The sequence below is a fragment of the Tachysurus vachellii genome, chromosome 18 (genome assembly GCF_030014155.1).
Source record: "Tachysurus vachellii isolate PV-2020 chromosome 18, HZAU_Pvac_v1, whole genome shotgun sequence".
In the NCBI taxonomy this organism is placed as follows: Eukaryota; Metazoa; Chordata; class Actinopteri; order Siluriformes; family Bagridae; genus Tachysurus; species Tachysurus vachellii.
The window spans coordinates 17,930,032-17,956,669 of record NC_083477.1 but is presented as its reverse complement, the minus strand read 5'-3'; the positions used below and the strand labels follow the sequence as shown (position 1 = coordinate 17,956,669).

The 26,638-nt window shown below is 41.4% G+C and overlaps 1 protein-coding gene across 3 annotated transcripts; it reads right to left on the bottom strand.

Moving 5' to 3' along the window:
- Nucleotides 1-2,127: 2,127 nt before the first annotated feature.
- Nucleotides 2,128-23,338, bottom strand: sec24b (SEC24 homolog B, COPII coat complex component). Of its 3 annotated transcripts, none has more exons than XM_060891849.1 (24): nt 23,029-23,338; nt 19,923-20,519; nt 19,096-19,227; nt 15,642-15,761; nt 13,440-13,523; nt 13,128-13,306; nt 12,861-13,045; nt 12,456-12,558; nt 12,087-12,213; nt 11,795-11,904; nt 11,170-11,282; nt 10,865-10,983; nt 10,623-10,678; nt 10,134-10,340; nt 9,731-9,854; nt 9,424-9,582; nt 8,701-8,874; nt 7,583-7,693; nt 7,257-7,432; nt 6,852-6,989; nt 6,510-6,614; nt 4,196-4,288; nt 3,871-3,974; nt 2,128-3,153 (listed from the first exon to the last, which is right to left on the bottom strand). In XM_060891849.1, exons 1-24 carry the CDS (start codon nt 23,117-23,119, stop codon nt 3,039-3,041), a joined length of 3,522 nt encoding a protein of 1,173 aa, XP_060747832.1. In that variant the 5' UTR covers nt 23,120-23,338; the 3' UTR covers nt 2,128-3,038. The 3 variants fall into 3 exon arrangements, with proteins under 3 accessions (XP_060747832.1, XP_060747833.1, XP_060747834.1); XM_060891850.1 differs by having other exon boundaries at nt 23,059-23,338; XM_060891851.1 differs by lacking the exon at nt 15,642-15,761 and having other exon boundaries at nt 23,029-23,337.
- Nucleotides 23,339-26,638: the final 3,300 nt, after the last annotated feature.

Here is a 26,638-nt window from a genome sequence, read left to right as displayed (position 1 = left end):
CCATGTAAGAAACTTGTCCTGAGGTCATCGCTTAATATGTTAATTTTTTTATCACGTTCTACATATTTTCCAGGTTATTTGTACAAGTTATATTTATAATCAACTCTTTAAATTAATCTGCACTTCTCTGAAAGAAAAGAATTTCTCAGGTTTTTTTAGCCAGCTAATGCTTGTGGCTCTACAAAGATGATATGATGATGTGCTCATTGTCAGGGAAGATATGGTTATCAAAGCTAGTTCCACCGAATTAAACCAGACAAATTAAATGAATAGATAAATTTGTATTTAAGGGTCACTTTGGTCACATCTTGGTACAGTGGATTGTCAAAACCTGTAAACTGAGCACCAGTGGAAATAGTCATTCATACTGAGCCTTATAGTCAGGTATAGTTAGCATTTATCATTAATGACACAAGTCTTGCAAAATGTATCCTGGTTTAATATCCAATAGCAGATTTATGGAAAAAAACAAGGTCGTTTCGAACACTGAAATATAATCAACATTAGTTCCTGGCTAGTTTATTTGACCATTGTTCTAAAGACATACATAATCAACCCATGCACATCTCTGCTTGTTAAAACAAACATTGTTATCCTTCTGCCAGACATTATTAGGAAGCCATGATAATGGCTTGAATATTTTTAGCCTTTAGTCTGGATGATTATTTCGTGATTAGGACTGAGACGAACAACACTGAAAGACTATTGACCATCTACTCAGCTTCCTCTTCTCAAAACAGCCTGCAGAGTTTCCTGTAGCCGCGCTTTCTGTATATGTAGGAGTCTCTTACACAACGTTTGATTGTGTGATTTTTTTTTTTTCCTCTTGGTCCAGATTTGCAGATATCCGAGAAAAGAAGGGACAGGAATTTCTAACCCAGCGTTCTTTAGTCTTTTGGAATCCTTGGTGCGGCAACACCAACAGTCCTTATGAAAAATACAGGCTTATATTTTAAAATGAAAAATGACATATTTCATTCAATTATTCAGTTAATTTTAAAAGGTTGCGTAAAACACGATGCATGTAGACAACAGCTTCAATGAATTGATCAAAATTCCTGACAAATCTTGAATATAACAGATAGTTCAGCAAGAACAATCTCTAAAATAAGTCATAACAACGTTTCACCACTAGGTGGCAGCACGTCGGCTGTAGCCTAAAGTACACAAGTACTCACATACTGCTTTAGATTCATTTCAATGTACAAAAATAGAAATGAAATGAAACTGAAATGAAATTAGAATACTTCAGCAGCTAAAATGTTAGATGCTCTGTTCTGTTTAAAAATAATAATAATAATAATAATAAATTAGAATAATGCACCTTTAATGTTGAGACATTTAAATCTGGAGTATCTTAGCTAAAAGATTCATTCTGATTGGTTCGTGCTGTTTTAAATGATAATTTATTATAACGATTAATTGTGTATAAGTGTATGTGTTCTTAGAAGAATAATGACTTAGAACACAAATAGGCAAGGCCAGAAATATTGACTTTGTGTTTTATTTTGATTATAGGCAGCAATCTTATGCTCTCATATTGTTTAGATATAGTACATTAGAAAAAGTATAAGTACATTACATCATTACACAAGTTTTGAGCCCATACTTGACTCATTTAATTTTATTTGTGTACAAATTAATTCACTGAATCAAACTCTGAACCGTCGAGTGAAAGAGGTAGGAAATTGATATGATGATACAGAAGAAATGTTTAAAAAAAAAAAAAAAAAAAGCAATATATATATATATATTTTTCTTTTTTTTTTTTTCGCTTTTCTGCTTTTTTTTTTTTACTAAAGCTGTGTTCTTATCCAAAAAAAATAAATAAATAAAACGTGTGCAGTGAAAGGGAAAAGTTGCGGGACACGAAAGAACTTCTGGTAACGTTTACTTTCAATTTGCAAAGACTATGTAATTTTCACCTTGCATGGAACTCATTAACCAACATACAAAAAAGGTTTTTGTGGTAAAATTCAGCTTCGTTCTGTCTGCTATAATTTTCTTGGAGGCCTGAAAATAATTTTTTTCCCCCTGTAACTAGCCAGCCTATGCTGTTGTGGTACAAGTTTTTGACAAAACATCTCGCTTCTTTCTCTTCATGCATAAATTCGAGACACGACACACGAGGAGGAATAGGCTTTCATTTTATTCAATAAGCTCATCATAAATTATCGCACATAAAATATTCTTTTCTCCAGAGTTATAAAGTGGAGAGCGAGGCGTTAACCGCAGGATTCCCCAAGAAAACAGAGAGAGAGAAAGATGATCTCAGCTTCAGAATCAGCACAGATCCAGGCATCTCATAGGTGTCTTACTCTGTGTGTGTAATTGTGTGTGTATGGGCTATGCCATCAGTCCAACTCTTGCTTCTAGAGATGGGATAAAGATGGACTAGTGCTTGGCTTTAAAAACTACACCCAGACTTGTGATTAAAAATATGAATTAAGGTGACATGAATGAAAAGAATAGAGTGAGAAAAAGATGTAGAAATTATATATATATATATGATACATATATGTCAGTGAGGGGAATGAGAACATCAGATTATCAATGTGTGTTAGGTTGTAAGGAAATGCCATATTAAGCGATGAGAAGGAAAACGGCGGTGTTATTAACAGCTACAGAACTTAAATCACAGGGTTGTCTAAGCACACATGATGAAAGGATAAGGAGAAGCTATTTAAAAAAAAAAAAAAAAAAAGAAAAGATATAGACTCAGCGCTTGTGATACAAGAGCAGCTAAACATTTCAAGGGCAGAATGAAAACTCAGTTCAAAGAGTGTGTGTAAAGGGTAGAGCGTCTTTTTCTCGTTAACACAGTACGCGCTAGGTCATGTGTTCGTTTTGCTGCTTTGTTTGTTTTCCTGCTATGGTCTTTAGCCCCGCCCACATTGAGGCACCACAGGCTGTGACTGGCCAGTGGGAGGTGGAAGGGGGTCGTGTCGTGGCGGGGCGGTGGGGTCGTGTCGTGGCGGGACGGTGGGGTGGCGTAACGCCAGACTGAATCCATGGTGTTGTCAAGCCCGGGCTCGGTTCTATTTGGACAGCTGCTGCTGGACATGAAGCAGGAACTCATAGTAGGAGAACGCGGATTCAGAACGGTCCTCGACCAGGTGCTGGAAAAAACTGTTCTTTGCCGAAGGGTCGTCTCTGTACACAGAGAAAAAGAAAACAAACGAGAGAGTCAGACATGCTGGAAATCTCATACTTCGGAACCAGATGAATTAAGTACACAGATCACCACATTTTTACCCTTTCAGTGGTTGCAGCTTGATTTTTATAATGGAATGGGTGAAGTCAGTAGAGGGCAGTGTGGTTATCAGAGTGCCCAGCAAACAAAAAAAATGCTATACCACAAATGCAAATTGCCAGTTTAGAATCCCTGATTTGTGCAACAGAAAAAAAAATAAAAAATTATCCCACGTATTATCAAAAGATTTTGAATCCCAAAAATGCCACAGCTATCTGTGGCCAGGACTTCACAAGAGCAAAAAAAGGGCCTGTGGGATGGATTTACGTTCACCCCTGTATATCCACTCGCTTGTGGGCTCATGTATACAGAAGGGGGTGGAAAATGCCTTCTCTGAGTGGGTCATATTGCGTGAGCATTAGTTTGATTGGCAAATTGTGAAACAACCACAATGTGAGAAAGAAAACAACCCGCTAATTATCCTCAATCAGCCGACCGGTATGCATTAATTTCAAATCAGACTCTAATGTAGATGTTGGTAATGTAATCCTGGAATAATATTCAGACTAGGCTTATGTTCTTGCTGTTGTTATCTTCTAAATTCAACTCCCCAGAACGGAATGTAGTTTATAGGCTACAGTACAATGTATAACATATGTATAGTATTAAGAACATACTTGAGCACGTAGAAGGTGGCACAAAACCCTCTGGATTCCTGAAGCCAGGTCACAAAGGCTCGGGTTCTCTCAGAAGCCGCTGTCTCCAACTCAGGGAGGTCGGTCTGTTCCCAAACACGAAAATGTACACACATTTAAGGTTTATACCTGTTTATTAGACGATATATAACAGTGTCTAACCTCCAAGTAAATACATGACAAAATGTGACATACTCTATAACATACCATCATACAGAACATCGGTGTGGCGGACAGTTGAGTACGTAATCAGTTTCACAGACCTACAAGTTATTCTCTATGAATAATCTCACACGTTTACACTCACCATGTTGACTGGTATGGATGTGTAGTCACTGCAGCCCAGGACATCTCGTATAAACATCTCATTACAGCTCCTGCCCATCCACAGGTACATCACCTACAGGGCAAGATTCAGAGTCAGCATAAGGCACAAAATAGTAAAATGTTCCACATATTGTCCCGTTTTCCTCTTAATGTTTCATCTTGAGGTGTATGGAGTTGTACAGAATAGAGTGGAGGGTTATATAACGACAGTGTTGCATTATTAGAGCTCTGTGAAGTTGTTGAGTCAAATAAAACAGCATGGAGTGGAGTAGCACGAGTTGTGTAGAAGAAGTATAAAATGTGTGTAGTGTTACCTAGTATATTGTGAAGTATAAAGTCATAAAGAATAGTGTGGAGGTGTGTAGTGGTTAGGGCTGGGCGATAAAACGATAACGATATGTATCACGATAGACACGTGATCGATATCAATGAAAAATGTGTTCGATAAAACGTTCGATATTTTTTATTCTTCGCCAGAAGAAAACCGAGGTTGCGAAGCAAGTTTGGTTGCATTAACAAAGGCACTCGCTCTCTGGTAACCTAGCAACGCACGCTAACAGCCAATCATGTAACAGTGTCAAGTTTGGTTGCGCCATATCGTTGTCTTGTGCTGGTCTGTCTGCTGGATTCCGGGATGCACTTATTTCCAGGGATTTCAGAACAGCGTAACAGATATTGCGTCATCGGGTAGGCGTGACCTGTTTGATAATCTAAACCTAACCCTAATTTTTGGTTGTTTTATTTGTTTTCTAAAATAAATCTACCTGTATGACTGTTTTGTCCTTCATAATATGCTCTTTTTTTGAAAAAGGGGGTTTTTCCAAGACCTTCGGAAACATGCCCACTTTACATCGTGGTAATGAAACCCCTGGAATTTAGTGAATGCCGCTGGGGATTCCTCTTCAGTAACCGGCAACTGATGAGCAGAAAATAAGCAGCAGCAAGCGAGGAAATTGTAAATAAAAGAGGAAACGTCAGCTACTTTTTTTTTATATTTCTGCAGGTTTTATATTTCAAACAGTGTTACTGTACTGTATCAGCAGGGCTGTCAAGTGTCACGCATTGAGAGTGACAGACACTCATTTTGGTCTTTTGTAACACTCTCCCGCCACACATTGTATTTCTCTTTTTTTCTTTCTTTGTATTTTCTATTTTATCTTATTTTGACTATTTATCATATATTTAATATGCCGCAGTGCCCAAAATTTCTCTGTCCGCACCGCTGTCTCTATGGAAACGGGCAGGAATCAAGCACATCTCCCCTGGAGTTCTTAGTCGAGCCTGACACTTATCAGCCAATGGAAAAAAAAAAACAACATTCATTAGAGAGGGTATTTTCGATGGTCGGTTTGAACAAAACCTCGACACGAAACAGCTTGTCTCTGGACGGGACATTGTCCTCAATCATGACACTAAAAATGGCTGGGCTTGAGCAACATTACAAATGATAAAGGAGTCCAAAAAGGCAACAAACACTTACAATAAACACCAGTCATAATCTCTCTCTCTCACACACACTCACATTAATAAATGGAAATTGAACAAATACTTTGTATTTGGTTAAAATGTGGTCAGTGATCCTGGTGAAACTTTTATTTTTAAATTTGGGGGTGGGGGTGGGGGGTACGCTGGGGGGGCTGGAGATGTCACGCTTGCCTGTCTTCAAAACTTGAGATCCTTGTATCAGGTTTGTTTTTTTTATATTACAGATGTATCTCAGTCTACCTCAGTTTTATTTCTGTTTACAAAACACTGCACATATTTTAAAACACTTTATTCACCAGAAGGTGAACAGCTAGTGAACCTCCTAGCACTAAATTCTCAGGTTTCTCTGTGTTTATATTTAACACTTTGCACTATTTTATTACACTTTATTAAGCATTTCTTACATTTTCTTTCATTTTGCACCTTAAATGTTAAGAGATAATTGTTAAGTGTTCATTGTGACTTTAGACTCATGTTTACATTATAATTATTTGAGTTTTCCTGCTTGTTGACATTTCTGTCTTAATAACTGAGAGGATTATGATCAGAGGAAGGTTAAGTTTAAAATAAAATTGTTTAAACGTAATATATTTTTCTCCTGGTCCTTATTTTAAATGGGTCATAAGAAATCTCAATAATTATCGATATCGACCGATATGAAACACTGATATCGTGATACAGTTTTCAGCCATATCGCCCAGCCCTAGTAGCGTTCGGAAGTGTTGTGTATGATACTGTAGAGGCTGTATGTGTGGAGGTGTGTGGCACGGTGTAGAATTAAGTAGAACATTCTATAGAGTTGCACTAACGCTGCCACAGTCCAGGAGGAAGGCTCCTTCTCTGGTGAGCTTCTCAGCTGAGAGCTGCAGCAGTGGAGGCTGAGGGATCACCCGCTCGTTCAGCTGCAGTGCCCCCTACAGTGCATAAACACACACACACACACACACACACACACACAGGTAAGTGAGGTAATACAACCCTTAGAGCAGAAGCTAGATACTTTACTTGAACTTTAACAATTCTATATCTTTTTATACCTCAAACATATTTACTACTAATCTCATGTGAACACAGCTAATGCTGAGTGAATTACTGTGGTGACAAATGTGTCATTTGGTTAGAGTAAAGCATGTGCATCCACTGTGCATTACCTGATCGGAGAGGTTATCGACGCGGTACAGGTCAGGGTGGATCATGTGCATGATCTGCTTTATTGGCTGACTCTTGAACTCGCACATTGCAAAGACCCGCTCGTCCAGCCGTGTGCTTGTCCCCGTCCGCAGCGCTTTCTGCATGGCGCAAAATTGTACACAAACGCGTCAGATCACGTGGTACAACCGACTGTAAGGCTTCGATTTGCCTTGAAACTAGAATTACTTTGAGGTTTTGTTGCAGAAATCTAAACACCTTCGAAAACCAATATCACTAACTTATAAATGTTAATAACGTGGACTTATGTATAGCGACGTATACGCCAACATTTCCTGGAATACACCAAGACTGATTAGAACATTTAATACTGAAACTGTATGTGGGTGTGTGTCAGAGTGCTGCACCTGTTTGAGAAGAGCGAGTGTGTACAGAGGGAAGAGGCGGAGACAGGAGGGGGCAATGACTCCAGTTTGCTGCATGTTGGAGATATTGGTGCGATAAGACTCTAACGAGTCCACAACCGCGTTCACCAGTGCGTCCCGGGCATCCGAAATGTTGCAGGAGAGCGAGCGGTCTATGGCTGCACAGACAGACAGACAGACAGACAGACAGGGCATCAGTGAGAAATCTGTGACTTTTTCCTCATTTTTCTGTCAAGTTATCAAAGAAAACATGTGTGTGTGTGGGTATGTGTGTGTGTGTGTGTGTGTGTGTGTGTGTGTGTGAGTACCCATGTTGGCAAGCAAGCAGCTGATGGCTTGAACGTCGGCTCCAGCAAACACGTCGCTGAGCTGACTGACCACGGGCAGACACAGGGTGTGAACTCTGATTCTCCGTTTGCCTGTCAATCACACACACCGACCAATCAGGACATGATGTGGACTTACTATCTCAAAAAACGCACAGGCACAGGCACAGACACACAGGCACAGGCACACACAGACACACACAGGCACAGGCACACACAGAGACACACAGACAGACACACAGGCACAGGCACACACAGACAGACACACACAGACACACAGGCACAGGCACACACAGACACACACAGACAGACACACAGGCACAGGCACACACAGACAGACACACACAGACACACAGGCACAGGCACAGGCACAGACACACACAGACACACAGGCACAGGCACAGACACACACAGACACAGGCACAGACAGAGGCACAGACAGACACACACACAGACAGACACACACACAGACAGACACAGACAGACACACACAGACACACACAGACACACACACAGACACACACACACACAGACACACACACACACAGACACACACACACACACACAGACACACACACACACACAGACACACACACACACAGACACACACACACAGACACACACACACACAGACACACACACACAGACACACACACACAGACACACACACACAGACACACACACACAGACACACACACACAGACACACACACACAGACACACACACACAGACACACACACACAGACACACACACACACAGACACACACACACACAGACACACACACACACAGACACACACACACACACACACAGACACAGACACAGACACACACACACAGACAGACACAGACACACACACAGACAGACACACACACACAGACAGACACACACACACAGACAGACACACACACAGACAGACACACACACAGACAGACACACACACAGACAGACACACACACAGACAGACACACACACAGACAGACACACACACAGACAGACACACACACAGACAGACACACACACAGACAGACACACACACAGACAGACACACACACAGACAGACACACACACAGACACACACACACACAGACACACACACCTTTACTGGATGTGTAGAGAAGAGCAGCCTGGAAGCACGCTAGTGATGTATCGGCTAAGCTCTCATCTATAGACACTTGGACCGCGAAACCTGAGTCCGGGTTCACGTTAGCCAGAGACAGCAGATCAGTGGAGCGCACAAAGAAGTTGCCATGGAACGTATGGATGGACATTCCTGTGAAGTAAGAAATAAGAAAAACGTTACAAGACAAAAGCAAGTTTAATTCTTGTTGGTTTAAAACGGTAAAAGATTTTAAAGTAGTTTGAAACGGTCAATATGTCTAAACTATATTTATTCTTTGGAGTAGTCAGGAGACAAAACCACAGAACTCTCTTACGGAAGCTCCGCAGACACAGATTTTTGTGTTTTTTCCTTTTTAAGTGTGGAATTGTCAGTCAACAGTCAGAGGAAAAGATGTAGCTAAGATTACTGACAGAGGAAACAGTTTCAGGAGTATTTTTGGTTCTTATACAGTAAACAAGAAGTCAGAGAGAAAATAACAGGAGCAACGGTATTAAAGGGACGTCTGGTTCCGGCTCTGGATTTTTTTTCTTTGTATACTAAAGTGTTGGCTAATGACGTAATTCCACATATCCATGGACGGGTAAAGGAGTTTCACATGACGGCAGTAATTCTGTTTTAGCTGAGCAAACCGAACACCTTTTTATACTCGACCTGCCTTCCTCCGTGAACGACTGAGCACTTTGGAGATAATTCCTGTACCTTTGGTGCATCTGATCCTCATCACAGCCTCAAAGCCAATCTTCCGAGTGAGGTAGCGCTGCAGGTCTTTCTGCAGCTTCACCCTCAGAGCCGGGGTGTGGATCTGGTGGAACGCTGGGTAGTAGAAAACGCTGCCGGCTGAAAACTTCGACATGCAGGCTAAAAAAAAAAAAAAGCGCGAGAGACAGAGTTGACTTGACAGAAGTATTAATACAAAGATGTATTATTTAACCAGTTGATCTGCTTAACGCCGTAGTAATAGTTTTAGATCACTGTATTCGGATCACATACGCGCACACGTGCGTACCTAATGAAGCCAGATCTGCATACTGAGAGCTCAAAAGGAACAAGTCAACCCCAATCTGCTGACCCGAACAGTCCAGAGCCAGCTTCTTGTAAAAGTCTGTAGCAGGACCTAGGTGCTGCACGCCCTACACACACACCCACACACACCCACAGTTATTATGTAAATGCACAGTTATTACACACACACCAATTATTTTTTACATACACATCATACAAAGACAACTCAATGTTTCAGGATAATTATTATTATTTATATAGAAGGCTTTCTTTAGTTCGAATTCTTTAGTCAAAGGTTTTGAAAATTAAGCTCTAAATCTTTCAAGACAAACTTTTTAGATGTTGTTGATCGTGTATAACATGCAAAAGTGGCACCAGTTGCTTCCTCAGGTTCTTCGTGCATGTACCTTGGTGCTGGACCTCTGGTTGGGGTCCTCTCTTGATTGCAGCATCCCTGCTCCGATGGTGGGTAACTGTGTCTGGAACACAGACACGCGCCCCCCGGTGGGTGTCATCAGTTTATACGCTGCTTGCAGGGCTGGCCCCAGGGCACTGTGGGTCTCCCGGGTGTGTGTGAACATCTTGGGCAAAGCGTTCAGCAAGTCTTTTACCAGCTACACACACACACACACACACACACACACACACACACACACACACACACACACACACACACACACACACACAGAGAGAGAGAGAGAAAGAGCGAGCACACATACAGGTTAGAGCTAAACAGACCTACATGTAGTGATGCATAAACAATCTAAAAGTCATAAATAGATCAAAAACAGTAGCAGAGAGGAACCGTTACATGCCACATGAAACAAACAGGTGGATAACACTTTCGCGCTCTATCTCGCTCTCACACGCGAGAAAAAAAGATAAAAGAAACTTACTTCTTGGCTCTCTTTTAGATTCACCAGCAGATTATCAGGAGTTGGAGTGAACACATCTACAGACATTGTTTTGGAAAAAAAAATAAATGAATGCTACATTAAACCAATGATAAAATGATGTGCACATAAAATGATGTGCTACTGCAGAGTTATCAAAACTCATCAGTTCGTTATTCTTATTTGATTATCAAATGAGAAATCGTGACATACACCCTAACTGATCATTTTTATTTATTTTTTACCGTCGATATCAGACACAACCAGCATCTGCGGCTGCGAGAGCCCCTCCTGCAAGTTGTAAAAGTGAATTGTGCTGTCAAACGTCAAGAATCCTATGCGTGTACGAGAATCACCAGGCAGCCTGAGAGATCGAGAGAAAACCAGAATGAAATGCACAGAAGTTTACAAATATAACATCTTCTCATCATCCCTTATGCAACATTTAGAGAGTTCGGAGAAGCGTTAAAAACATTCGGATCTGTTTAAGTGTGTTTTTTTTTCTTCATATTTCTATGCAGGTAAAGAAGAACAGAATTAAATGGCTCACTTCTCCAGATTGTCCAGTAGCGACTGACACAGCACGCTCAGGTAGCCGGTCTCCACAGCATTATGGGACACGTCCAATACAAACAGATACACGGCGGGTTGAGGAGGTCGCAGCTGGAGACGGAGCGAGAGGGCAATCAGGCAAACGTAATGTATACGCATTCAAATATGAGGCTAGGTTTTTAAAGATTCATGCGACAACTGGTTGAGAGACAACCAAATGAAAACAAACAAAAAATATTATATAAACGTATTTGTGTTTGAGTGCAATGAAGAACTTGAGTGAATAGCTGAGATTGCGAACAATTCACAGACCATGTTGACCTTATTGTCGTGTCGCGGGTGGATTTGCAGCATTTTTTGAGAGGGAACTAAACAGTTTTGGCCACAGCCACTTCAGATCTATATCTGAATACAGATGATAAATAAATACAGAGTGCCACTGTGTTAAGACCCCTAGGTATGCATCAACCTCTGTAGCCTCATACAGAGCCAGATGCAAATGTACATCCTGCATCTGGCTCTGTATGAGGCTACAGAGATTGATGCAGGATGTGCAAATGTACATCCTGCATCACTGACCCAGAAAGCATCTGAAACACACACACACACACACACACACACACCATGTAATCTGAAGAGGCGATGAACTCGACTGTAGCATTCTGCACTTCTGGCCTCTTGTGTGGTTCGCCGTAGGAACGTGTGACTGGGTTGTACATGAACTCATCAGGAACTAAGAAACAGAGGGGGAAAAAAAAAACCAATACAAATGATCACTTTGCATCTACATGCACAAGCTCAGTGTTGGTTTTGCTCCTACAGTAATGTCTAAAACCCTCAGGCCTTTAAGGCTTAACACAACAAACTAAGATGCCCATTTTTGCGTTCCGCCTTACTACAGATGTTTATCCTTACCGTCGTTCACGCGGTAACAGAGGTTGCACTTCCACCGACGCTGGTCCAGAAACGACACAAACGGGTTGATGTATGTCCGACACGAACGGCAGCGGACGATAGTGTTGGAGGTGATGACTGGTAACTGCTACAGATGGAGGAGAGTTGAGGGAAAATTTCTTATTTATTATTTCTTATTTATACCATATTATTAAAAAGAGTAAAATAAAAAAGGTGCCTCACAACCAACTGGCCCGTTCAAAGCCACACCCCCTGCCGTGTCCAAACCCATGGCTGTGTTTCTCATTCAAAGATACACAGAGCCAAACCCCCAACTGTCCCACTCAAACCATACCTGGCCAAGCCAAAGCATGACTGGTTTAAACGTACCGTCAGATCTCTGAAAGGGTGGAGCAGGAGTCCGAGCGGCAGGCGAGCTTTAGTCAGCATGGCCTGAGTCTGAGGAATGCTCGTCAGAGTGCAGCGAAATGTACTGAGAATGAAAGAAGAAAAAAAGAGTAAAGTTTAACACGGTGGTCAGAAACCGTTTTTATCTTGCAGAGTTAAAGTAAATCATGTGAGGCTTGTCTGAAAAACGCAAAGCAAAGTTCACACTGAAACAGAATATTTTCAGATGCGTTAGTATACCGTATTTCTAGAAGTTGTAAATGCCTAATCTTATATTGATCTTTTTCCTTATACAAATGGATGATGCATTAACAGTCTCTGATTGTAGTTTTTCGTATCTGAAGGTTTGTAGGTGTTCATGTGGGTGGGTGGGTGTGGGGGTCTTACTCTGGACTGCAGTTGACACTACGCAAGTCGCTGCTGAGCTTGGGTTCAGGTGGAACGAGGGGTGTCGGAGGGAGCATGTTTCTCTCCTGCAGCAGGTTCACAGGGCGCAAGGCCTCCACTTCCAGCTCGGGAACTCCACTCAAACCCCCCAATGCTGTAGAAAGCTGATTCAGACTGGGGAAAGGCTGCACACACACAATCAAACACACATTAGTAGACTGAACATGAATGTACCTACTGTATTAATGCCCAACTTGGCAACACAACCTGTGAATATGGCGGATATCCAGGTTGATTGTATGCTCCCTGTGCGGGGATGGGCTCTGGTCGAGGGGCAGGGCTTTGTTGGTAACCGGGCTGCATGGTTGGGTAGTTGTAACCAAAGGGCGGGGCTTGTTTGGCAGGTTCACTAGGAGGAGCAGGAGGATGAGGAGCAACAGGCGAGCCTAGGAAAAACAGGTTTATAGATATTGAACAAAATGAATAAAATAGCAATAAGACATTTGTTAGGACCCCAGACCACCATTTGGATTTTCTTTCCCCTCTAACTTCCACCAGCTTCCACGAGACAAGGTGTACCTGGGTAATTTCCTCCTTCCAGGGACTCATAGCAGTTAGGGACAGGAGATGCACTCCCTGTGGTGGTAGATGAGCTGTCTGCACCTAAGGGACAATACACACAGTTAGCAAAGCGAGGGACAACGTTGTCAACCAGTCAACACTTGAAATACCGTCCCTAACCACTGTTCATATATTCTAAGGAATCTAAAATTTTACCCGCTGTGATAATAGATAAAAGCTTTTCTTTGCAAATGCTCACACCACCCTTCTTATCGCCTCTCTATGTCCAGGATATGCAAAGACATATAATACCCAAATCCCTTTAGCTCTAACTTGGCTTTCCAGACGCACTCTCACACAAATGAACTCTTCGAGCCGAGATTTTCTGTATGAAGATGCTATAGTAATTTCTGGAGATTTCCAGAGAGCATAGATTAAAGTCTTCTTTCCTTTGATTGACATCATTAATCGTGCCATGAGTCTAGGCTTAGATCACATTCATTTTTCACACCTTTTTTTTTTTTTTTTACCAATATATAACATACTATATATACACAATCTATGTATTTTTGTTGCCAACAAACACCACTGGAAAGCAAATTCCATCCATCATATCCGCTCATTACACTCAACCAATCAAAAGCTTATTCTTGCTAATAAGTCACAGCCAGAACGGACCGGCGTTCTATTCAGTTCAGGCTCGATATACATGAATTTCTAAAAGCTTTATTTGATTAGTGTGTGAGGTTAATGAGAGAGCGAGTAAAGGATTTTAGGGCTAAACTGCAGTTCACCCAGGTTGAAACCGTGTACTCTATGGATTATTGGCTTTACTTAAAGATTAGAGAGTGAGCATGGAGAAAATGAAACACACACACACACACACACCACTAAATACATCTGCTCCAAAACAACCGCTTTACGCTGCTGAATTCGGGTTAAATTCTTCCCAATGGAATAATACAATTGCAAATCTGTTTCGCTTCACTAGACGTGCTGTTAACTCCTGACGATGGAACGTTTTATGGAGCAGGTCAGCAAAGCTGGAGGATACTTAGAATTTTGAAAGGAAATACTTCAAAAAGTTCCTGACTTTGTAGAAGAACTATAAAATCACAACACACTCACCAAAATACACACTCATTTCTGTTTCTCTCCTTTACACACACACACACACACAAACACTACATTAGGTAACAACCCTAGCAAAGTGACAATGACACACACGTTTGGACATGTATCCTCTCACCTCCCAAGAGCAACACACACACACACACACACACACACACACAGATGCTCATTAACAAGCGCTAACCTCTTGACACTCTCTTATTTACTCTCTCTTACACACCCAGTACCCAAAAGACACATACATGCATAGCCAAATGTCCTAATCCACAACGACGCCCATTTTTAATTCAATGGAGTGTGTGTGTGTGTGTGTGTGTGTGAGTAAGAGAACAACTGGGACAAAATGCCTCCAGGAGTAAAGATATTTTCATGTCATGACGCAATCATTTTCAAAAGTTTCTCAGTGACAAACAAATACAAGTTTTTCATACTTTGTGAGGACCACAGCACTAAATCCTGCTATGGGTTACACTTAACCTAAACCACAAAACGTTTTGGCTCTTGTAATATTTTCAAATAAAATTGTAAATTGTAAAAACACTATTAACACTATCCTCTCAGTGTAAGAACACTTGGTCCCCTGAAGCCCTCACAAGATCTGAACACATATACACACAGTTCCTGATGATCCCAAGCCTACGATTACAATTAACACATCTAAAGATATTTTAATACAGTCCTCGAGGACTTGAACTGTCTGTGTGTGTGTGCACATTAAGCCTTAAATGTGTGAGCTAGCAAGTAATGGTGGAAGTCTGTCACCCAGTTCATTAGCTACATTAGCCTCGTAGCTCAAGTGGCTTCTAACACCAAACACAGTCTTGTAGCAGTATATATATTGTTTTTTTGGTTAAATCAGAGTGCGAGTGTTAGCAGTAGTGTACACACACTGTGTCTGAATGTGATGTGCATTAGAGAGTAGTGCATCTGTTTGTGTGTGCAGTCAAAGTGAGACGTGTGGGTTGAGAGCGCTCTCGGGTGGGGCTCATGATCGGATGGAGGGATTGGGGGTAGGGTGTTTTTGGGGGAACTACACGGAAGGGCAGAGGGATGACATGGGCGGGTGGAGGAAGAAAAGCGAAAGCCGACCTGCTTCCTCATCCTCCTCATCCTCATCCTCGTGGTCCGAACTGGATGAGGAGTGGTCACCTGGCAACCCTGTGGAGGAACTAGCAGCTCTATTGCCCCCATATCCACCAATCAGCAGCCCTGAAATACAGCACAGCCAATCATCAGAGAGACAGGGACAGAAACGAGGGGGGAGAGAGAGAAGAGTAAGTGAGAGAGAGAGTAAGTGAGAGAGAGAGAGCGAGAGAGTGAGTAAGTGAGTGAGTGAGAGAGAGAGAGAGAGAGAGAGAGAGAGAGAGAGAGAGAGAGAGAGCGAGCGAGAGGAGCGAGCGAGAGAGAGAGAGAGAGAAGAGTGAGAGAGAGAGAGAAAAGAGCAAGTGAGAGAGAGAGAGAGAGAGAGAGAGAGAGAGAGAGAGAGAGAGAGAGAGAGAGAGAGAGAGAGAGAGAGAATGTATGGGGGAGAGAAATGCAGGAGAACAGAAATAAGAACAGAAAAAAGAAAAAGAGAGGAAAAAGCACATTAAGACAAGGTAAGGCAAGAGGAAGATCATTAGAGAATGTGCAGAGGTTAAAGAAGACAAAAAACAAAGTAAGACATGAACAGAAAGAGTAGAACACAAGTGGGAGAATGAGAGAGAGAGAGAGAGAGAGAGAGAGAGAGAGAGAGAGAGAGAGAGAGAGTGAGGGGAGGGGGGGGGGGGGGGTAAAGTATGCCCGAAGGAAAGAGGTAAGAAAAAAGCACAAGAAAACATGACAATAAAACAGATTAATAAACATGATCAGAAACAGAATGTGAGGCAGAGTGAAGAACAGAACAAGAAAAAGAGAGGAAATGAAGAAAAAGGAACACAGATACAGAGAAGAGAATTAGAGACAAGGATAGAGAGTAGAGAGACAAAAGGTTAATGTGTAACATCCCAAGTAGAACAAAAATAAATAAATAAATAAATAAACAAACAGAGCAAGGGAGCAAGACAAAGAGGAAGAAAGACAGACAGAGAGAGAGAGAGAGAGAGAGAGAGAGAGAGAGAGAGAGAGAGAGAGAGAGAGAGAGAGTTGAGATTGGGGGTGAAACACTGATTGACTTAAGATTGAGATGTGATGTCATTGTGTGCACACACACACACACACACACACACACACACGCACACACACACACACACGCACACACACACACTAGTGTTTCTCAGTCCCACTCCTGGTGTGTAATGTTTTCAGTAATAGACATCTACCGATATTTAATTCCTACATCACAGTAATAATGCACCGTTTCTCCAGTTTAAAAAAAAAGGCACACATTAAAACACATTCTTACATCCTGTTCTTGAAAAAAAAAAAAAAAAGCTGTTGTGTTCTAGTGGTTTTGGTAAATCCCTTTATATACTTTCATTATGTCAGATAATATCAGAGACTTTAATACACAAACACAAGTGTCACTCGTTATACATTCATATGAGAATACTCTAATGGCAGAAGTTTAGTTCAGAAACATTTAGCCACGTTACAGTGCGAGTGTACATTCTGAATATTGTACCAATTTACTGTATGTGTAAGTCGACTGTGTGCATCAGTCTTTCTGATACTAGGTAGCTTCGAGAAATGTTTTATCTTTCAGATCGGTACACTCTCTAACTCTTCATATTTAATTCAGTGATACGGTACACTATATGACACAAGGTTCTGCACCTTGACCATCGCATCCACGTGTGATTTAGTTTCCCTTTTGCTGTTACAATAACCGCCACACTTCTGCTAAAGCTTTTTCGATGGGGATTTGGGCTCATTCAGCTACAATGAGATCAGTAGTAATGAGATCAGTGTCTGATGTTGGGTGAGGAAACCTGTATAATAAGCAGTCCAGTTTATCCCAAACATGTTCGGTGGAGTTCTTCCTCTCCAATCTTAGTTCACTTTGTTTACAGTAAAGGAAATTGTAATGCTAGAGCATACAAAGGCTAGAGCGTCCTATACAACTGTGTGATTTCAACTATGTGGAAACGGTTCGCTGAAGAATCCAGGGTTTCCCGCAGCACTTTTGCAGCCCGCCTAAGCTGGGAAACCCTACTGCCTTAACTAGGTCGTCCAAAAAAAAAAATTCTGCTGCACAAAAGACCGTCAAGTGCATCTCAGAGAATAGCGCGGATGCGCTTCACACCGCGAGCGGGCACGCGCGCCACACAGCTGAAATGAGAGACAGACGTGGTCCATCACTGTCTGGAGGATAACTACCCAGTTGATAAAACGCGTGCCCGCAAATTTTGAATGTTGTTTTGCACTTTCTTATTATTTGTTATTTAAATTGTTATCTAACCCTAACCCTGGAATCACATGTGTGATGGTCAGGTGTCCACAAACCTTTGGCCATATAGTGTATGATGGGACAAAATTTAAGGTCAATCCAGGAATGGGTCTTGAGAGCCACAAAATAATTTGGAAAAAAAATAAAAAATAAAAAAAATGATAAAGCAGAGTAAAACGGGACAGTCCACAATAGAACTATGGCTCAGTCTAAGCCAGAAGAGGATGAGGAAGGCAGGGACGAGGAAGGCAGGGACGAGAAGCGTATGTATCTCAAGCGAATGACTGAAGAACGCGCCCGAGGCAAAGTATGCTAGCTGAGCGTGTGACTCCGAACCACCGAAGGACCTTCGCTCACATGTTTCTCTTAATAATTATGGCTCAGTAACAGAGAGATGATGAGTGATGGCTTCTGGACAAGCACACACGGACAGGCTGCACTGAGCAACGGCGAACACACGAGATGAGAGAACTTCAATATGGAAATAAGAAACAGGACAAACAAAAGCATCTACGAGTGAAGCAAACTTCAGAGCTGCACTGTTTGAGTAATGAGTATTTAAGAAAGGTGAGTGTTGGAGTTAAAAACTTTTAGAAACATTCATATTCATGTAAAGAGCTAATGAACGTGTGGGTCTATTGTAGTGAGGGTCGATCTGCTCATCGCATTGAATAATTATATAAGAACATAATTATGATTATATTCCCAAAGTAACAGGTATGTATCCTGATTACAAATATATCAGTATAAACACTTGGCTTCCAAAATGTTCATAATTCATTCAGCAATTAAAAAAAAAGATTTTGACTTCTTTGCAACTGACCGTTATGGTGTGACGAGCTTTTTCTGAAAAACAGATTTTCTCTCACTCAAGTGTGGAGGAGGTGTTAGTGCTAGTGTTAGGTTAGGTGTTAGTTTTATTCAGAAAAATTGAACCGTATATTTATTTTATTACCAAATGCAGTAGTAGTTTGCCCAACAGACATATCATAATATCAGTCAATAGACACTATATTGTGATATATATATATACACTATACTATACCACTTGTTTGAATATCTAAACTGAAAATCCATCCTCAAATGATTTAACTGTAGCCTGAACTGTGCAGCACTGAAGCCCTTGATGACGCTGAAGAGGAAGAAGAGAAGGTGACAGGATGAAGGTCTCATTACCTGACTGGTGACCTGGAGAAGACGGGGTGGATGTGGACGGGGTGCCTGTTGGTCGACGATGCCCGTCGCCACCCTCGGTGCCATAACGAGGGCCCACAGAAGGTGGAGCAGGTTGACTGTAGTGCTGCTGGCCTGGGACAGAAAATATGTATTGTGATAATTCTCAGTCACAACATTCAACTGTAGCACTGTTACATACTCAATACTCATGGGTCAGAAGGTTAAAGAACAAGTGTTTAGAATACTTTAAGTTATAACAAGAGCTAAATTGCTTTGTGGATGTTCCACAACATTAAATGTAACTACAGTGGCATCTAGACGCATATCTTGGACACAATTCATTTAGAATTGCCTCTGACCTGTGAAAGAAAGGAGTGAAGGAGTATTGTAAGGATAAGATATTCTAAGTTAAAGATAAGGTAATGGAATCTCGCAACTTAGAAATAAGGTACAAAATCATATCTAAGACATTAGAAGTGTCAGTATGTACTGTTGGATCAATAGTGATGAATTGGATGAGGCATCACACCACTTAGACAACACTACCTAGACTCCCAGTGCAAAAAGAGGCCAACAACCATTCTGACGGAATACCATTTTAAGGGCTTTTCATAAGAAACCATTGCTCAAGCAGAGCCATATGAAAGCACAAGAGTGACCCGGGCGATGTTCGATATCTGTTTGTCCTGAGCTCGATGTGCGGCACAAACATAACGCTGGAACTACCTCAATCAAAATAATAAATTCTGGGGGGATAACCGATGCAAACTCCACCCCCTTACTTATTAAACAATCTTTGATGTGTTCTGGTCTTGAATCTTACCTACCTGCATTTGTTTGGCCATTAACGGCAGCTGTTTGTTGAAGGGACTGGGCACCATAGCCCTGTTGAGCTGGTGGTGTGGGTGTGGCCCTGTTGCTCTGAGAATACTGCTGCTGAGGTTGCAACGCACTCTGGGTAGGTGGCGCTCCAACAGCCTGGGTCGATCGCAGTGTTCCATACTGGCTGTTCCCAGGGGCTGACGGATAGGACACAATAGGGTAAAGTGGAGGCCCAAGGTTAGCTCCGCTTGATGCTGGCGGAGGATTCTGCTGCCCCTGAGCAGTGGCGGTGTAATTCTGTCCATAGTAACTCGCAGACATGGCATAATGGTGCTGGTAGGAATGTGGCGAGTACTGTGGGGCTACAGAGGCAGCAGGGTTGGAACTGACAGGGAGCTGGGCTGGAGTAGCAGGGTAAAATGCAGAGCCTGTTCCTGGGGGAGCAGCAGCCTGAGGGTGGCTGTTGTGGTAATAGTTGGTGTTTGTTGGTGGTACTTTTCCAGGAGGGGCATTTTGAGGTGGCATGGTGGGATAACCATGCTGAGGAACACCAGTATAGTAATTTGAGGCAGGATACATGGCTGGGTGGGTCTGACCTGGTCCTGTGAATTGGAAAAGTATAAAAGTCAAACAGGAAATGAAAAAGGAAGCACCATAACAAAGAGATGGAGGACTTAAGGATACATTTTAAAGGTTTCATAGTGCAGGTTCAGGCATTGTTAAACAGCTTAGGTTAAAGAGCCTTTCTCAGAAGCACAGTAAATGTGAAACTCTGGTAACCAGGGGATTCTTCACAGAACAATTAAGCTACTAATGATTTTCCTAATCAAATATAAATGTGTTGCCAGATTAATAGCTAATCATTGAAGTCATTTTTCTTAGTGACTTGCTAAATATTGCTATCCAAGTATTGCTCTTCTGACGTGTTCAATTTATTACGATCTCTATACCTAGTTCGTTAACGGGACCACCATAGGCCAACTAATGTCCCAATATTATTTGGTTAAGGAACCCTTTCCAGAACTTTCTAGACACAAAATATGATCTGCAACAAGGAGACTTCACTGATAGAAAATAACAATGCTTTCACATATTCCACATTTAGTCAATCTGAATTAAACCCTGATGTGTTTTGTTCCTTGGAACATCTTTTGGCAGGTAAAAACAGACCAGTCAAAAAGTGTGGTACACAAGCAAAGTGGTTTAATTCTGGTTTCGTGTCTACTTTAGCGTTAATCAACTGCCATCAATTACTCATGAGCAGAGAGGTTCAAACTGAACCAAGAGACAAAGCTGTAGTAAAAAAAAAAAAAGAAAAGTGTCACAGAAACATGGACTTTTAGGAGACAAATTTATATTTACCCAACAGTTATTTGAAACTTCAGAATCGTCAATACTCCAGTTTGTAGTTAATAGGAGAAACTCATGCACTTACCACCTACAACCAGGAATACTATTAGGTTTTTGGATGTCTTAAGAACTCTGGATTAGATTGGGACAGATTCTCTACCCTTTTCAATTGAAACTATTTCTTTTTTTTTTTTTTTTTATTCCATTAAGTAAGAAATTTCACCTGACTACATAAATATCACCAAACGATCACAAACGAGCAAGAGGAGTTTGTAGTGAGTTGGTCAGGTTCTCTCATGTACTCACACGTTTAAAAATCCCACCTTGTGCAAGTGCACTATATGGAAACAAAATAATGCATACGCCTGACAAGTCACACCCGTATGAGCTTGTTGAACTTCCCATTCCAGATTTTAATCCACCTTTGCTGTTTTAATAAAGCTACACTCTTCAAGCAATGCTTTCACTGAACTTGGCTTTGAGGATATGTGATTCAACAACACAAGTGTTACCGAGGTCCCTGGCACCGATGGTCAAGCAAAAAGTCCTTGGGGTGAATTAAATGACCCAGTTCATCACAGATTTGTTCAGTGCGGGACACTCGAGTCTTTCCAGCCTTGGCAAACAGTGTCTTCGTGGACCTTGCAGTCATGCTAGAGCACATTTTGCCCTCATTTACAGTGCATATAAAAGGCAATTATGTTCTTCAAACACTGTTGGAACAGATTTGGAAAAGTCCACATATGGGTGTGATGGTCAGGGGTGTACAAACTTTTGGCTATATAGCACAGGAGGCTTGGTTTGATGCGTAAGCAATGCAAACTACTTCCAAACCACTGCTCCTGTACAACTGTACAAGAAGTTTGTTTACAGGAATCTATTCTAAATTGCATTTGACAGTTGATGTCAGACTTGGAAGGTCTCGTCAAGAGGCAATTTGCTCTGATAACACACACCTGTTCCTCAATCAGATTCAGAGCCCTTTAATACAACGAACAGGTCCAAAGGTCATTTTGTGGCAATAGAGTGAATACGTGAGGTCGGAAATGAAGGCGAAGGTGGGATTAGAAGTTTTATAAAGAGAAGATAACGGTGAAAATAGAAAAAGTACACGGCTAAGCGCTAACTAATCCAGGTGAGGACAAATCCTTGGTGTGTAGCTTAGCCAAAGACGTCGCTAGGATCTGAGCTAGCTAAGTGTTCAGTGGAACTGATTTACCTGAAAAATTTCCTAACCGTGTCATTAGAACGTGATCCAGCTTGACGTTTAAAAACATAGCAAACCGAAATGAGCTCAGTCAATTTATTATACTTTTTTAAATAAACAATGAATAGCGTGTGATATTCCGACCGACTTCGGGATTAGCTAGCATGCTAGTGAGTTAGCACAGAACACTGTTACGACTAGCATTGGTTGTAACATTTAATGTAAATCAATACAATATACAAAACGTAAATATATCTATATATCGACATATATATATATGATTTAAATACTAAATTCAATATTAAATTCACTTTCGGCTACTTAGCTAACCGGAGTAGCCACAGCTACGCGTCATTAAGTTAGCTACTGTGCTAAAAAGACTAACATTTATATTATCTGTGTTGTCGTGATCCTGTCTTCGGTAGTATTATATCGGTATATCGTATTAATTAGTAGTTTGTGGGATACAAACGGAAAAACCGTCTAAACCGAACATGAGCATTAGCAGTGTTAGCTTAGCATTAGCCGTGTTAGCTCGCTAGCTAATCCCGTACCGTTTTGATAAGCGGGTGCAGTGCCAGGACCTGCGCCGTTCTGCGTTGCGCTGTAATTCGAGTTCAGATTGGTGTAACCCGGAGCCGACATCTTACTTCTGTCTTATTAACCTTTATACGATCCAAATGTCGCTGTCAGTGAGGTGCCAAGCAAACAAAACTCCGATGTCAGCAGTTTTGCGATGCCATCGACCTGCCTTAAGTGTGGATGTGTCACTGACCGGAGCCGATGTGCCTTTAGGACCAGACACTGAAATCGGAGTCTGTGCTACGTGTCCATTTCAAAATAAAGGCACGATAGAACGGTGACACACGCGCGCGTTCTAAAGCACGTTCGTCACCGTCGTTTTGCGTCACTGCGCGCGTCACAAAGAGGAGGAAATAAGACACTTCTTGGGTTGCGTTTAAATGCTTCGTGGATTTGCAACTTAAGTACACCTCGGTGATGGCACTGTAGCTTTGGGTGGGGGGTATAAAACTGGGGGGGATTAATAAAAATGGGGGGTGGGAATAAAAATGGGGGGATATAAAACTGTAGCTTTCAGGGGTATAAAACTGGGGGGGGGTGTTTTTTGGGGGGTATAAAACTGGGGGGGGTGTTTTTTGGGGGGTATAAAACTGGGGGGGGTATAAAACTGGGCGCGTGTTTTTTGGGGGGTATAAAACTGGGGGGTATAAAACTAGCTTTCGGGGGGTATAAAAATGTGGGGGGATATAAAACTAGATTTGGGAGGTATAAAACTGTAGATTTGGGAGGTATAAAACTGTAGCTGTGGGGGGGTATAAAATTGGGGGGATATAAAAATGTAGCTTTGAGGGGGTATAAAACTGTGGCGGGGGTATAAAACTGTAGCTGGGGGGGTATAAACTGTATCTTGGGGAAAGGGATTATCAAACTGTATCTTTGAGGGGAGGGGGATTATAAACTATCTTTGAGGGGAGGGGGATTATAAAACTGTAGCTGGGGGGGGGTATGGGCTATAAAACTTGTCCTGAATTCAGACTGAAATGTTGGAATCAATATTGACAGCTTTGGGAGGATCGTGGCGTAAGACGACGACCCACAGGTTGAACCAGAGAATGCTAAATCCAACTAAATCCAAACAGAATGCTGATTGGTCCATGTCTGCTAAAAAAAAAAAAAGACACAAACTGCAAAGCCCTCTGTCCTCTTTTGACAAAAATAAAACCAACATGTAAAAAAAAAAACTTGTTTTGCAACTTGGAAAAAAAATGCAACTTCCTACTGTATGCGTGTCTGTAACCTCAGCAAAGTCTGAAAGACTTGTGAGCGTCAGGAAAACATCACCATAAGTGGCATATGACAGTTACATGACTGTAGAAATGCATTATTACAATGAAACCATTAGAATTTTTCCAGAGGGACGACTCTCAGTGCTGCTGTTGAAATTAACACATATAGAAAAAAACAAATGTCTTTTTTTTTGTTTGTTTGTACTTGAGCTTTGAAGGTGACTTTGCTTCATCATAAAGCCTAAAACAAAGTGTATATGTGTGTGTGTGTGTGTGTGTGTGATTTCCCTCTGAAAACTTTTATTATGAAGTGTTGCCATCTTATTTCTACAGTGTCTTTACTTTTTTGAGTCTTGAGAAAAGTCAGAAATATTGAAGCTGATCAAAAGTTCTCTTTCTGCCTCTCTTGTTCTCTATCATTACTTTTTTATCTATCTATCTATCTATCTATCTATCTATCTATCTATCTATCTATCTTGTTCTCTCTCTCTCTCTCTCTCTCTCTCTCTCTCTCTCTCTCTCTCTCTCTCTCTCTCTCTCTCTCTTTCTCTCTGACCCCCCAAACACCCACCCACATTGTCTTTCACTCATGTTATTGTTCTGGATCCTCATTTTCTTGTTATCCCTCTGTCTCCCTTTCTCCCTTTCCTTTGCCTGCTAGTGTCTTATTCGCTTGGCCTTTCAAACTCTCTTCACGTTCCCTTTCTCGTTATTTTCGACCCACCCATCCTCTCTTTTACACTTTTATTCTTCTCTATCTCTCTCCCTCTCCCTCTACCTCATTTGTGCTTTGGGTTGTCCAGTGTAGAGTATTTCTGCATTACATTTTCCCCATGGTCATCAAGAAAGGACATTTTGTTTTACGCTATATGGAGTACTGTACTGCTTGTGTCTCCTGATGTTTGTTATAGTCCCAGCTCTTCTTCTCACACTGAACTCTTGTTCTGCAGGGATTCATTTTTCACTCTTCACTTTTACAAACACGGTAGGTGCGGCTCGGCCAGGTTAAAGTCTGAAGTTTCTAGACACAAACCTGATGAGCCTCAAAGTCTGAAGTTGCTACTGAGAACGTTGCACTATATAAAAGGAAACTATTCGAAGTTGGCCACCTTCACTGTATTTAATTTCAAGATAACTCTCTGAACCCCTGAGTCTTTCTTTTTCCCGCGGCTTCATGTCTCCTGAAACGCCAGCGTTTAACTGTTTTTATTTATTTTTTCTCTCTATAGCTCGTCCTAAACCCAGCGGCCTGTTCGAGCAAAGTTTCTCATTGGCTGGGAAGCGTGAGGTGTTTGGTAATGTAACAGGGTAAAGTCTGGAAAAACTTTGACACAAAGCAACATATCAAATGTTAAAGTTCAAAGTCTTGGTTGACTCAGAGAACATGCTGTAAAACAAGTGATTTCTTCTGAAAGTGGTGAAGCTTTCTTGCCGATATTTTGATTACTTTCAAAATATTAAGAATTTCTCTCATCGATTAAATGCATGATCTGTAGTTAGTGGTTGGAACTGGTTTGCTTCACACCACCAGGGTTGGGGGTTTTGATTTGTGCCTCTGCCCTGTGTGTGTGTGGGGAATGTGTACAGTATGCTCTCTGTGCTTTAAGGGTTTCCGTCTTTTGGCTTCCCTCCTCAGTCCAATGCAATGCAATTATTTTGTAATCATTTTCTTGCAACACGATGGCTAAGAAATTATAGGTTTTATGTTGGATAAAAAGACAGTGGGTCGAAAAAAACTATAAGAATAAGCCATGAAATACAGATAATTCATTTTTTTATTCCTGCACAGCAAAAATGATGGAAGCGTGAAATAGAATGATCACCACGTCAACTAGAACTACAAGGGAATGTAATATTTAAATACGATGAGTTTTCTTTTCTGTCCCAGCTGTTTGTCTTGGCAGACCGTCATGTTTTTATCTTTCGTTCTCTTTTAAAATAAAATCTTGTCCAAGGTCAAATCCAGGGCATTAAAATGTAGCTGGTTGCAGCTCAAACTATTTCCTTCAACACTTCTTGAATCAAAGCGAATGATGGTGTGTGTGTGTGTGTGTGTGTGTGTGTGTGTGTGTGTGTGTGTGTGTGTGTGTGTGTGTGTGTGTGTGTGTGTGTGTATTTTTGTGTTTATTCAGTTGCTGTAGCTGAACAGCGGCTCCATACAGCACTGTTGGTTAGAATTAAAGCACTGCCTTTAATCAGCCAGTAGAGGGTGCAGGTTCACCAGACAAGAGCTCCTGGATTATCCTGATGATCATATAATCTGAGGAAAAAACTAAACAGATTAGAGAGTACTTTTATTAATCCCTCAAGTAGTGTTAATTTCCTCACCTATTTTTAATTTAGTCTTAGTCTTGTG

Excerpts from the sequence above, each read along its gene's own strand:
- sec24b (XM_060891849.1), bottom strand. The coding sequence starts at position 23,119 with ATGTCGGCTCCGGGTTACACCAATCTGAACTCGAATTACAGCGCAACG. Across the intron at positions 7,694-8,700 it reads TCTCTACACATCCAGTAAAG|GCAAACGGAGAATCAGAGTT; the intron begins GTGTGTGTGTCT and ends TGTGATTGACAG. Across the intron at positions 4,289-6,509 it reads TCCTCCTGGACTGTGGCAGC|GTGATGTACCTGTGGATGGG; the intron begins GTTAGTGCAACT and ends CTTGCCCTGTAG.